A 13,513-nucleotide genomic window follows, 5' to 3' on the forward strand; every position below is an offset into this window, starting at 1 on the left:
TCCTTCACCTCTCTGACCCTCAGTTTCCTCATCTATAAAATGGGGGTGGTGATACTGTTCACTGAGTTTACTGAGATGATTCGTTTAAAAGCACTTTCTCCCAGCCTGTCACTTAGGGAGGCTGCAGATGCCCCCCTTTGAGCTCACCATGGGTCTGAGAGCAGGTTGGGGACAGAGAAGGCTTGAAAACATCCCGAGTCCAGAGAGTGTCCGTTTGGGGGCTGAGGAGGGCAGGGGGTGGAAAGCAGCCGGAGTAGACGGAGGCCTGCTGGGAGGCTCAGCTGGGCGGGAGGCTGGTTCTGGCCTGGGGCTGAGCCTCCCCTCTGCCCGCGTGGCGTGGCAAAGCCGCACCCAGGGCCAGGGCCCTGTAGAAACGTGACCCAGGAGACGGGGCGGCCTGCGCAGGCCCCAGGGTGGGGCGGGTCTGGCTGCGCCCCCTTCCCCCTTCGGGAATTTCCCTGGAGTTTGGAGCTCCTGGGCACCTGCCTCGTCCCCGAGGGCAGGAGGGGGACTCGATGGACGGGGAAGTGGAGATGTCCCTGGCGCTGGACTCAACGGCCAAAGAAGGCAAGGACCTTCCTGGTGGTGGGTCTAGGACCGCAGCAGGCAGCGCCCGGGCCGCTGGGGAGGGCTGGACCTTGGGCTGGGACCAGCTCCCCGCCTGGAAGGACAGAAGGGACTGCGAGTCTTTTGTCCCTTCCTGGTTGATGGAAGGTGATGCTGCGGTGTCTGGGCCTGTGACCTGTCCATCGGGGCCGTTTGCGCGTTGGCCTGGGCAGTGCTGCTGAGGCCTGTTGTCGGGCGCCCAGGGGCCTCTCTCCTCCAGTGACCCACTTTGGAGCCAGAGACGATGCCATGTTTTCTATAATCAACAAGTTTTGATTTTGTAGCATTTTATAAGTTCAGCAAATGGGGAGACTCGTAGGGGAGGGTACAGGAGACCTCTGGTCCCCCGGAAGGCAGCTAGCTGGGGTGCCATAGAGCAGATGGGGCCATGGCAATGCCAGAGAGGGACATGATTGCTGGCCTTGTCCTCCCCTGCACAGGACAGCCGGCTATGCACACCGGGGGTGCGTGCAGGAGCCCCCCAGGAGCCTCGTGGGCCCAGGCGGAGGCCGGGTGGAGAGGGGAGCCCGGGAGGCAGGAGGGCTCCACCAGCCCCTGCCTTGGCCACATCTCAGTCAGACTCAGCCACACACGTGTCCCTGTGGCTGGAGTGAGGCTCGGTGGGGTCCTTCCAGGGAGGAGCCCCCGTCAGGAGCAGGTATGTGGCTGTGGTAAAGCACGCCCCGGGGCCACCGTCCACAGGAGTCTGCCTCTGCCTTGTCCTGAGAGCTCGCTAGAGGTGGACCCACTAGGCTCAGGCTGGCCACGGAGCCCTGGACAGGAAGCAGATTCCAGGCTCACAGGCGGCTAGAAGAGGGCGCACCAGCAAAGAGAGATGGTGGGTGACAATCCCTGGGGTCCCGGCCCATGGGACCCCCTGCAGACGCCCCACCTCCCTACAGATGCGCCTCGGGTGACAGAGCTACCTCAGGAAGTTACCGTGGAGCTGGGCAGGAGCGCCTTCCTGACATGCCGGGCCACGGGCCGCCCACCCCCAACGGTCACCTGGCGTCGTGGAGATGGCCAGCCCCTGGGGCCCAGGAGGGGCAGCAAGAATGGCCAGTGGGATTCAGGAGTGCTGTTCTTTGAAAGTAAGAGATCAGGCTGGGTCAGGGTGGGCTGGGTAGCCGGGGACAGTCCCTGACCCCATCGCTGAGCCCAGAGAGCAGGTGGAGCGACCCCAGCTACGTCATTCCACTGCCCTGAACCTGGGCATGACCTACAGACCAGGCCTGCCCACGGGGCTGCCGTGTGGGTAACCGCATACAGGGCTGGGCTCGGGCCCGGTGCGTGCCGAGCGCCGTGCTGGCCTGAGCTGTCCCCCTCGCCCCTCACGCTGCGGCTGTGGCTGAGCGCCGGCACAGCCCCACTGGGCCTCGGTCTGCAGCGTCTCCCTGGCTGCTCCCCGCCACGCCAGGCACAGGTGCCGAGCCACCCCGTTCTACAGACGAGCAGGCCAAGGCCCTCCCGAGGCCGAGCAAGGCCTGGTCCCTCTCCTCTCCAGCCCACTAGCCCTCCCCTGGACCTCTGCAGGGCCAGCTTGGTCAGGGCTCTCTGGGTCCAGGGCTGAGCCCTCGGGGGCCCTGGCAGTCAGGCCTCTCTCCTGACCTCAGGCGCGGCCCCTGAAGACCAGGCCCCCTATGTGTGTGAAGCTCGGAACGTCTTTGGGAAGGTCCAGGCCGAGACGCGGCTCTCCGTCACTGGGCATGGTTCGCCGGTGGACCTAAGGGCTGGGGGAGTGGGGGGCAGGCACTCCCTGGGGGCCCAGCCATCCCGGCCACCACGCCCTCCAGGACAGCTGGGCTCACAGCCAGGCTTCCAAGAGCAGCGGCTGTGTCCCTGCTTCCTGGGCAGTGTCCTGGGGACCTTTGACCCTCCAGGAGCCCCATCCTGATGCTCTTACCAGTTTCCCGGGGAAGGGGCTGGGTCAGGGCCTCTGTCCCCGGGGACTGCTCACAGGGTCTGTAGTGGCCGACGCCATCTCCTCCCCCTACAGCCCCCCCACAGATCGCCAGCAGCGCCTCCACCGTCCGGGTCCTGGAGGGGCAGCCTGTGTCCTTGCCCTGCATCACCCTGGCCGGGAGGCCCCTCCCCGAGAGGCGCTGGCTCAAGGCGGGCCTGCCTGTGAGTGCTGGGCCCTTCGGGGGCCCCGGGGCAGTGGCACCCAGAGACAGAGGGGACTGTCCCATCCGTGCTTCTGTCTCTGTCCTGCAAAGTCCTCTTCCCTTCTCCCTCTTTCCTGCCCCACTCCAGAGCCTCCCCGCCAGGTCCCCAGACTGGGATGTCCTTAGAAGCCCCTTGGGGAGTTTGTAAATGTCCTGGTGCTGACCTCACTCTCACGCTGTGGCTGTGGCTGAGCATTAGGACTCTGGGATAGGAACCCAACCGTGGTGAACCACAGTTGGTTTAGGAGAGTAACTCCCTGGGTGCTTCCAGTGCACAGTGGGAGACCAGCGTGTGCAGGAATCGTCCTCTATTAACTTGAGCTTCTTGAGGCCAAGAATACAGCTAATTTGTCTCTCTGCCCCAGTGGCCATGGCCCCGTGGGCACCATGTGGCATCCACCCATCCATCCATAGACACCTCTGAGTCCCCAGCAGGCGTGGCTCCTGTGCCGTGCAGTGGTGGTTGTCTTGGGTGGCCAGGGCGTGGCGTGGGGACCAGCCATGCATGGCTGAGGCCACGAGTAGCACCAGCAGGCACCCAGGAAGGCAGAGGACTGGGGTCTCCCCAGGGCCAGGTCGGGGAAGGAGCCAGGAGCTGAGCCTCCGTTTGCTCCGTGGGACACAGAATGGAATCGCCTGCTCAGCTGCCAGGCAAGGGGCAGAAGGCCTTGGGTCACCCAGCCTGGAAGGGCCTGGCACCTGGGTGGCCTTGGGCATCCTCTGGAACACAAGTGTAAAGTGGGCATCTGGGCTCAGGACAGGGACAGGGGCAGCCAGAGTGGGTGCAGTTCTGTTGTAAAGGTCTACTGGGCTGTGACTGGATGCCTTTCAGAGGTGGCCAGGCTGACACTAGACCAGCACCTCCACCTGCCCTGGTCTGACAGGTCAGCTGGGAGAACCGGGGCTGCTCCCTCTGCATGTCTGCGTGGCTCTGTCCTCTGCCCACCATTGGCCATACCCTTTTCTGTGGCCGTGGAAAGGCTGCCCCTGCATGGCAGCCTGGCACCCTGGCCTTATCACTAAGGCTCTGCCCCACTTGCATTCCCCGCAGTGACCTCCACGGTCCCAGCTTGGTCCAGGTGCCCAGCTGGCCAAGTGGGGGGTGGGCTCAGGCCCCCAGGTCTGCAGAGTACGGAGGTGGATGACTCCCTGGAGAGGTGGGGGCTGGGCATCACGGTGCCCCCTGCCGGCCTTCAACCTTCTCTGGACCCTGGCCTCTCGGTCCAGCCTGCGCCCTTCAGGCCTGAGGGTCTACGCAGAGGGGGCCCTGGCCAAGCTGCTGCTCCCTCACCCCCAGCTCCCCCCGGGCAGCCGGCACTCTGTCCGAGCGGACGGCAGCCTCCACCTTGACCGGGCACTGAGAGAGGACGCGGGCAGGTACAGCTGTGTGCTCACCAACCTGGCCGGCTCCCAGCACCGCGACGTGGAGCTGCTCGTCCAGGGTGAGTCTGATGTGTGTGTCTCATGTGGACCTCCCCCATCTTGTCAAATGCAGCCTTTCAGACCCACAGCGCCGTCACAGTCCTTCAGGGCCTGCCACCCACGTGTTTCCTTAGCAGTGTGGTGTCAATACATATTCAGAGGTGGCGATTCAAGGACCATGTGTCCCCACTTGGACTCCCCACCTGTGTCCAGGTCTCACCTGTGTGAACACCTGAGACGTGACCCGTTCCTCCCTGAGGATTGACTCACTGATGTGGGTCAGGCCTCGGGCTGCGGCGATGGCACCCTTTAGAGCTGAAGTGTTTCCATGGCGCCTGCTACTGTCCGTCACCCAATCAGGCGCCACTGCTTTTGTTCGTTTGGTACCAGGGATTGAACTCGGGGGCACTCGGCCACTGAGCCACATCCCAGCCCTATTTTGTATTTTATTTGGGGACAGGGTCTCGCTGAGTTGCTTAGTGTCTTTTTTTTTTCTTTTTAATTTTCACCTTTTAGTTGTACGTGGACACATGTTTGTTTTGTGTATTTGTATGTGGAGCTGAGGGTGGAAGCCAGGGCCTCACATGTGCCAGGCAAACGCTCTGCCCCTGACCAAAGCCCAGCCCCTGCCTCCCTTCTTCTTGACGTAAGAGGGGGCTGGGTTGGCCACACTTTGTCATTTACCATGTGTGCCAACTCTTTCCATTTCATATATTTCACTGAGCCCTGGAGGGGTGAGAGGAAGGGGGTGCTGTCCCCAGGGCAGAGGGGAGAGCCACAGTTCGGAAGGGGCTGGCTTTCCTGGGTGGTCCGTCCAGTTCACATCTCCCCCAGAGCTGGCTACGTGGCACGAGCCAGGCCTGGGCTGGGTTCCACGCGTGTTTCCACCCGCACGGCACAGCACGCCGTGGGCTGGCGGAAAGGGGCTTCCATTCCACAAGGCCTTATGGACTGGCGGGCTCTGGCACCTGGGGAATCTGGAAGACCACATCCCCTCAGAGGAGCTTCCATCAAGCTTCAGACCTGGCTCCGGCTTTCCCTGCACACCGTCCACGTGGCCACCTCCCCTGCCCTCCCTAGAGACCATTAGGACCGCTGTCTCCCGAGCTTGTGGACCTTTCTGATGTCCAGAATGGACCTTGCTCCTGGGTTTAAACTCACTTTATTCTGGGGACATCGCTTTCCGCCACTTGCCAGCTGTCCATCCCCAAAGGAATGGACCGAGCGTTGGGGTTAATTTAGTGTTTTGTTGACCAGGGACAATGGGCCTGAAGATCAGTGCTTTATCCAAAGTCCCGGAGCAGGTCACAGCTGTCTGGGGGTGAATTTGACGATGGCCAGGCCACCGTGGCCGCGGACGTCCGACTTTTTATTCTCCTGTTGAACTTTTAAGAAATTGTAAAATACGCATTGCACAAAACCTTTCATTTTAGCTGATTTTAGGTGTTCAATTCGGTGACATTAAGCACAGTGACATGTTCTGCAGCCTGCTGCACCCTCCCATTAGGACCTTCTCATCTTCCTGAACTGACCCCCCCGCACCCTGGCCGCCCCCAGCCCTTCTTCTCCGCGAGTCTGCGCAGCCTGGGCTCCAGCCGCATCGCAGGCGCGGACCCTGGCACCCGGCTGTCTGCAGCACAATGTCCCAGTGCTGTTCTGTGGATCAGGAGTCCGGCGGGTTTAGAGCAGTTTTATAGAAAGATGGAGCACAGGATGGAGCTTCCCCACTCCCCTGCCCCTCATGCATGGCCGCCTGTCCTGATGTCCCCAGGGTGGCCCTTGTTACCACTGATGAAGCCACACACGTACCCCCCCCCCAGGGGCCCGCGCCTCCAGAGCACAAGGACACGTTGCTCTCGTGGGGTTGCACAGAGAAGTGTCAAGTCCCGTCCCTGGCCACCTTTGTCCCCCACTCCTGGCCACCACCCCTCTTTTTGTCGTCTGTGGAGCCCTGCCTGTTCCAGAACCCCAGGGCGGAGGCGGTCTCTGGCCCTGGTTGAGGCTGGAGGAGGTGTCCTTACGCCATGCGCCATGTCTTGCTTAACTGCTCGTCACTGACGACGTCCGGGCTGCTGCCGCCTCTTGGCTCTTGGGCAGATGCTGCTGTGATCGTGGGTTGGTGAAATTGGTTTGTTTGTTTAAGTGCCACCTAGGATCTGTCCCTCTGCCACCCACCACATCACCAACGAAGGGGTCCCGGCTTCCCTCCCCTGCCTCGCCTCTGGAGTCCCCACCCCCACCGTCTCCTGGACCAAGGTAGGGGCCTCTCCCTGTGAGGGCGCTGGGGGCGGCCACACCTGCTGGAGAGCGGGGTGTGGGCCCTGCTGACGTCCCTGTCGCTCCGCACTAGGAAGCCCGAGCCCTGAGCTCCGGGGGTCCCCGCTACAACGTGAGCAAGGACGGCACCCTGGTCATCACCCAGCCGTCCCCTCAGGATGCAGGGGCCTACGTGTGCACTGCCACCAACGCCGTGGGCTTCTCCAGCCAGGAGATGCGGCTCTCTGTCAACAGTGAGGATGGCCGGCCCCGGCGGGAGGGCTCAGCGGGCATGGGCGTCACGGGGGACAGTGGTTCACTCAGCCTGTTGTGACCGAGTGGGGAGCTGTCACCGTCATAGGCTCAGGAAAGACACAGGTCTCTGCCCTGACCTTGTGCTGGCAGCCCCCTGGCCCACCTCTCTCCTCTCCTCTCTGCCTCAGACCCTCCCATCCATCTCCATTCTGTCGTGGTCCACCCTGCCCCTGGGCCTTTGCACGGGCAGCTCCTTCTGGTTGAATGCCCTTTCCCATCTTTGCTATCGCATCCTTTTAGAGACAATATTTTATCCTGGAAAAAAAAAAAAAACTCTTTTACATGGAGTGGGCTGCCGCAGTCCGGCTGCAGCATAATAACCGGGGGGTGACGAATAACTTCTGTAGATTGATACAGCAGGAATAGGAGCCATTTATTGTAGGACAACAGAGCTATTTATACATTTTGCACAGCTTATCTTAATTAGCATAAAGTAGATACATCAGTCAACCAATAGGGAATCTCCACACTTAATGGCTTGCTTTTGTTACTTCTCAAACCACTCCCTCTGACATTTTGCCAGGCACCATCCAGACTTGTTTACAAACTCTAACATTTCTCCGGCAAAATACCACGTGTTATTTTGACTTGTCTACAGACCTTAACAGTGGGCAGTTTGCTCTCTAACAATGCAGGGGCCGACAGGAGGAGGCCAGGGCGTCTCCGCGTCCACCTGTCTGCTTGTTGCCGCACATCTGCCTACTTCAGTGTGAGCGCTGGACTAGGAATGGGCACAGGGATGGAGGGGCACTGTGTAGTCTGCTGCCAAGGGATCGTCAGCAGAACCCCAGGGAGGCCACGGGTGGGGTCTCAGAGGTCCCCGACGGGGCTGCAGAACCCAGAGGGAGAGTCTGCGTCCCCTGGTCATTGATCCCCGGAATCATGGCATGACCAGCAGGGAGGTGGAGAGACGAAGGGAGGGACCGTGCAGGAATGTCCCGGGGAAGGGGTGGCAGGACGGAGAGAAGCCGGAGGAGGCCTGGACCTTGGGCAGGAGGGACCAGGCCAGGTTGCCAAAGAGGAGGAGCTTCCAGAGGGCGGAGGGGGGGGGGCTGCTGAGCAAGCCCTGGGACCGAGACCCAGACCTGACTCTAACAGGCCTCGCCCCCTTCTGTACCTCTGCCTCCTGGGGAGCCACCCCTCTCCTGGGGACACCCCTCTCCTGGGGACACCCCTCCCTGGGGCCATCCTGCTGTCCTGCTCAAGGCTCTGCTGGTGTCCCCCAACAGCCAAGCCCAAGATCAAGGTGAATGGGTCCCATGATGCAGATGTGCCTCAGAGAGTCACAGCAAAGGCCGGCGAAGAGGTGACCCTGGACTGTGAGGCCCAGGGCTCCCCACCCCCACTGGTCACCTGGACAAAGGACTCGCGCCCTCTGCTGTCCGTCTCTGACAGGTACCCGATCTACTGGTCTTGGGTCAGGAAGGGTGGAACTTGGGCTTGGAGGGAAGCTGGCGTCAGGGTGGCCGGTGGCCAGCAGGAGTGAGAGCCCTGTGGACGCTGCGGTGTGCTCTGCAGAAGCAATTTAGACTGTGCCCTGGTCCCCGAGCCTCTGAGGGGCCAGGGAGCCATGGTGAGCCACCCTGAAAGAACATGCCCCGACGTGGTCACTGGCCGTGTGGACGGCACTTCCCGCCCTGCCCGGCAGCCCCGCAGCCCCAGCAGCTGAACTGTTCTGGACACTGAGGGCCACCAGGGTGGGGGAGCTGCTCAGGGTCGCCCAGCTGAGCAAGAGCAAGGCTGGTTCAGACAGCGTGTCCCCACCCCAGCTCATGGCATCTCCTAGGTGTCCGGGGGCGGGCTGTGACTCCGGTGCTGCTTGGGGGTCCTGGAGGCACAGTGAGGGAAGGCCCGGCTTGGGGTCCAGCGCAGCCCAGCTGTGTGGAGTGTGGAGGCTGTTGGCTCCCGCTACTAAGTGGCCCCCAGAGTCCTGGAGCCTTGGAGCTGGCAGCGGGAGAGGGGCTGTGGCGCGGGCGGGTGACGTCGGCCCTGGCCAGGTCTTTGAGCCGTCCCAGACCGAGGGCCCTGCGGTGGCCTCATGTCCCCCCTCCTACGTACGTTGGGACCCGTGTTGGGTGAGCGCTTCCAAACCTGCAGCGTGTCCCCCTCGGCACAGCCGGGGCCAGGGAAGGGAAGGGACCTGGGCTGTGGCTGAGGTGGGCCGCTGCGGCTCCCCAGCCTGGGCTGCCCCGAGAGTGTCTGGCCCCTGCTCCTGGCTGGGCGCTGGCCAGTGGCCGGCAGTGCTTGTTGATTCTGTTTCCACGTGTCCGCTCCTCTCTGCCCCATGCGGTGACAAAGCCACCGGGAGCCCTGACCTTGGCTTCGCAGCCGCGGCCCCTTCGGCCCCTCACCTCCCCTGTGGCTCGTGGCACCGTTGCTCTGAGGACTCTGGCCAGCGGGGAGCTTGTCTAAAAGGCAGGACACGCCCAGGGCACAGGAGGGAGAGGCGCAGGCGCTGGCCCCCAGGACGCTGTGGCCCCTCGGGCTGCCTGGCCACGCAGCCGCAGGGACTGCAGAGGCTCCTGCGCTTCCTCCTCCTGCCCTGGGAGGTGACGACGGTGCTGCCCAGCGTGTGGCAGCTGGGCACTGTCCCTCCTGTTCCTGCCCCTGCTACTGATGGCCGTGAACCAAGGCTGTTCGTTGGTAGCTTTTAGGGAACCGTCATGTTACTGTCCCCTTTGATCCTCACCCACTGCGGGACAGGGCGGCTTCATCAGGAAATCAACCACATGGTACAGCCACCCTCGGGTTCCACTCCCAACTGTGTGGCCGCCACCACCCGGAGGGCATTTCCACCACCCTCCAGAGCGGTCATGCCCACAGCCAGCCCCGCCCCTGGCAACTGCCCACCTTGCTGATCTTCTTTCTGACTCTGGATTGACATTCTGGACATTTCTCATCACTGCCTTCTTTTCCATCGTCCCGTCCTCTGGGTTCTTCCTGGCCTGACTCTGGAATTAGATGTGGTCTTCTCCTTTGCCCAGCACAATGCCCTCGAAGTTCATGGGCACAGCATGGGTCAGAGCACTGCCCGCTTTTGATGGCTGAATAGTATTCCACAGACCATCTTTTGTTCACTCACCATGTGATGGACCTGGGGGTTGTGTCCTACCTCTGGCGATGGTGAGCAGCCTCTGCCACCTCCTGGGCAGGCTGGGGTCCTTGTGGTTCTTTGGTCCCCCCACCCCGTCACCACCCAGCTGCCCTTAGCACCAGGGAGCTCCAGCCGTGGAGGGGACTGTGGGACCTCGTGGACTCACCATGCAGTGGAGGGGGGGCCTTACGGTCTGTGTGGCCCCCGTCCTCCCTTCTCTCCATGCACTCCCGACCTCCTCCTCCTCCTGGGAGCCCCAAGGCTGGGCCTCCAGGCCTCCAGGCCTCCATTCTGAAGGCTGGGGACTCATTTCCAGGAGCCCTAGGGTCCATCTGCTTAAGGACCCGCCCTCCTCCCTCTAGAGGTGCCCTCTCCAGGCTCCCTGGGGACCCGCCTGCCCCTCCGCTGGGCCTTGGGCTCCTTCCGCCTGGTGAGCTGCCTCAGGGCCACAGCTGCCCCGTCCCCTGGCTCTGCTGGCCCGAGGCCCCCGCCCTGGTGCACTGAGGAGCCCGGTGGCTCTAGGACTGACCACGCGGGCAGGGACGAGAGCCAGCGTGTGGGCCCCCGAGGCCACCTCCATCCCCGTGGCCGGGGTCATCCCCTTCTGCCAGCTGGCGTGGACGGGTGGTGGCGGCTGGCCCGGCCCGGCTGGCTGGTTGCAAGGCCACTCTGTCGGGGCCTGCTGTCATGGCCAGCGCTCAGGGTTACAAACGGCTGCTGGAGCAGCTTCGCACACAGGCTCCTCCTCGTCCCCTGGGCCGTCCTTGGACCATCCTGACAGCGCACGGCTGAGTCCAGGGGGGGATGGCCACTGGGCGCTTCTCGTCCCGCGGGTCTAGGTCCACGGTGTCCACTGAGCAACGCCGTGTGCCCAGGACTGTGCTGAGACCAACAGAGCCCAGGGCCAGGGCCCCTCCGGGCATCCCGCAGCTTGCTCGAGGGCTGGGCCCGCCCTGGCCCCTCCCTGGGCCTCAGTCTTCCCGTCGGAGACCTGAGAGCTCTCTGGGTGGGCAGTGGTGGCCAGAGAGCATCCTTGGCCAGCTCCGGGGTGCCGGGTGGGGCGTGTCGCTAGGCGACTATGTTTGTTTGTGATTCTGTTGTGGAGCCGGGACAGCTGTGAGCTCTCGGGGCAGCGGGCCAGGGTCCCACACGCGGCCAGGCCCGAGTCCGGGAAGGGGAGGGCGTGGGTGGGCTGCCCCGGGCTCCTTGCTGCTGCGGCTTTCCCACGGCCATACCCCACCGTCCCTGCTCACTCCCGAGGGGACCCAGGAAGCACGCCCACCTGTCCTTCTCCTGGATGGCCACTGCCTGTTCACCAGGGACGTGAAGTGAGGATGCAGCTGGGGTCCTGGTGGTCCAGGAGAAAACCTGCTTGCTCCCCAGAAGCCAACAGCCAGGCGTGGACCGCCCAGGGCCTGTGTGGGTCTGCCATGCTGGCGGCTGGCTGGCAGCTCTGAAGTCTTGTTAACCTACTGTGGCCCGCGGCTGTCTTTCTGGGGACATTTAAGTTATCGTAACTCCAGGGCCAACCTTTGTGTTTTTGGGGGGTGGGCACCAGAGGTTGAACCCAGGGACACTTGACCACTGAGCCCCATCCCAGCCCTATTCTGTATTTTATCTAGGGACAGGGTCTTGCTGAGTTGCTTAGGGCCTCAGTTTGCTGAGGCTGGCTATGAACTCGCCATCCTCCTGCCTCAGCCTCCCGAGCCGCTGGACTGCAGGCGTGGCCACTGCGCCTGGCAGGGCCAACCATTTGATTGCTATGGTGGGTAGACACACAGTGGCAGGGCCGGGGGGGGGCCGTGTCTGGCCAGCCAAGTGTTGTGGACGCAGAGTGGCATCCCCAGGCCTCAGCCTTCTCTTCAGAGGGGCGAGGGTGTGGACTCCCCGCCTCGCAGGTCTGGCTGTTGGGCGTTCCAAGTGAGAAGTCTCAGGAGGCGCTTGACCGCGCAGGGGTGACACCCACATCCCCGCAGCCCCTGCCCCGAGGCCCCTCCTCCTTCCAACCCCCCCAACTTCCCTGCAGGGCGAGCTATGGGGACCAGGCGAGCTCGGGGGACCAGGGAGAGCTGGGATGCCCCAGGTCCCCAGCATCCCGTCCACCCAGCCCTGGACAGAGGCTTCGCTCTCTCCGAGTCTCAGAGCTTGGGCAGGGGTCCGGGCAGGGGTGAAAAGGCAGCAGGTGGTGACCCCTGGAGCCCCCAGAAGCCAGGTCCCATGTTGTCGCAGATGGGTGCTGAGGGCTGTGACGTCTGGGAGCTCAGGCAGCCTGGGGGCCGGGGGACAGCCCTGGCCGCCTGGGGCATCAGAGGGGTCTTCCTGGAGGAGGTGTCTAAGGGTGGGAAGATGGGCAGGGTCCAGGGGGGCCCAGGCTGAAAGAACGGGGGCCAGGGGAGCACGGAGGCCCAGTGAGGGATGGGGTGCGGGGGGGGGGACGCAGCTGTCCTGGGGCTGTCAGGGAGACGCAGCAGGGTTTAAAGCAGGACAGTGACGTGGGCAGCTGTGTCGGGCGGGCACCAGGCCCTCCTCCTCTCAGGCAGCCTACCCATCTGTGAATGGACCCGTCTCCAGTCTCTCCTGGTGACAGAGCAGGCAGCATTTCTAGAAGATGACCCGGGCGGTGGTCATGAACGGGGGAGGTGGCCGCTTTCATTGCTGAGAATCCGTTCTCTTTCAGAAGTTTTCTCTAAAGCTTTTTCCCAGAAGGTCCTTCTTCCTGTCCTTCAGGGAGGGAGGAGCCGGGAGTTCTGTGGCCCCTATTGCTGGCCACCCTCGGAGGCAGCCTCTGAGGTCGTGGAGTTGTCTTCTCCAGTGTGAACAGACTGGGTTCAGAGACGCTGACTGTCCTGCCTGAGGCTGCACAGCACGTCTACAGCACCATGGGACACCATGGGACCTTGGGTCCGCTTGCAGCCCAGATCTCTTTCCCTGTCCCACGCTGTCCCTGTTGCCAGCCGCTGTGTTGTAGGGAGTCGGCGAACCTCAACCCTGCCCCAGTGTCATGGAGTGTGTGTAGTTTCATCCCTTGCTTGGGGGGTGCTGATACCTCCATTGTCCACCTTAAGGAGCCTGGAGGTGAGGAAGGCCAAGCTGGGGGTGGAGCCGCACAGGAAGTGCACCCCAGGCCTTGCTGGGGACAAGTGCCTGGCCCCTCCTCCTCCCTGCTCAGCGCTGCCGCCCAGCTGAGAGCAAGCTGGGACGCCCGGGTCAGGCTGGCAGCAGGGCCCTCTGTGGGCACCATGTCACTCTGCGCCTGCCACCACCTGTGATCCAGGTGAAGGGTGGAGTCCTTGACCCAGGGTCCCCTGTGAGGCCAGCACGGGTGGTTCCCAAGGTGCCCACTGGCTGCTTGAGCCCCGCCCCTTCGGCTTGGCCACACCCTGGGGGAGGAGTCACACTCTGAGGGGCGGGGTGGGGCGGGGTCACACTCTGAGGGGCGGGGCAGGGGCGGGGTCACACTCTGAGGGGCGGGGCGTGGTCACACTCTGAGGGGGCGGGGTCACACTCTGAGGGGCGGGGCGGGGCGGGGTCACACTCTGAGGGGCGGGGTCACACTCTGAGGGGCGGGGCGGGGCGGGGCACTTCTTCACGGTCCTCAGATGTGCTCCCAGGGGCAGCCAGGGCATTGCTGAAACTCCAGCCCCCCTGGACTCAG

At 63.3% G+C, this 13,513-nt stretch overlaps 1 protein-coding gene across 1 annotated transcript in view; it reads left to right on the top strand.

Moving 5' to 3' along the window:
* The window catches only part of Hmcn2 (hemicentin 2), a 121,214-nt gene that overhangs the window by 36,129 nt on the left and 71,572 nt on the right, over positions 1-13,513 (top strand). Inside the window, exons 16-22 of the mRNA XM_078048412.1 lie at positions 1,509-1,697; positions 2,220-2,315; positions 2,603-2,730; positions 4,069-4,213; positions 6,337-6,449; positions 6,544-6,703; positions 7,994-8,159. Coding sequence (XP_077904538.1) covers positions 1,509-1,697; positions 2,220-2,315; positions 2,603-2,730; positions 4,069-4,213; positions 6,337-6,449; positions 6,544-6,703; positions 7,994-8,159 — 997 coding nt within the window. The remainder of the gene's footprint in view (positions 1-1,508; positions 1,698-2,219; positions 2,316-2,602; positions 2,731-4,068; positions 4,214-6,336; positions 6,450-6,543; positions 6,704-7,993; positions 8,160-13,513) is intronic.

This window comes from Ictidomys tridecemlineatus, chromosome 4 (genome assembly GCF_052094955.1).
Source record: "Ictidomys tridecemlineatus isolate mIctTri1 chromosome 4, mIctTri1.hap1, whole genome shotgun sequence".
In the NCBI taxonomy this organism is placed as follows: Eukaryota; Metazoa; Chordata; class Mammalia; order Rodentia; family Sciuridae; genus Ictidomys; species Ictidomys tridecemlineatus.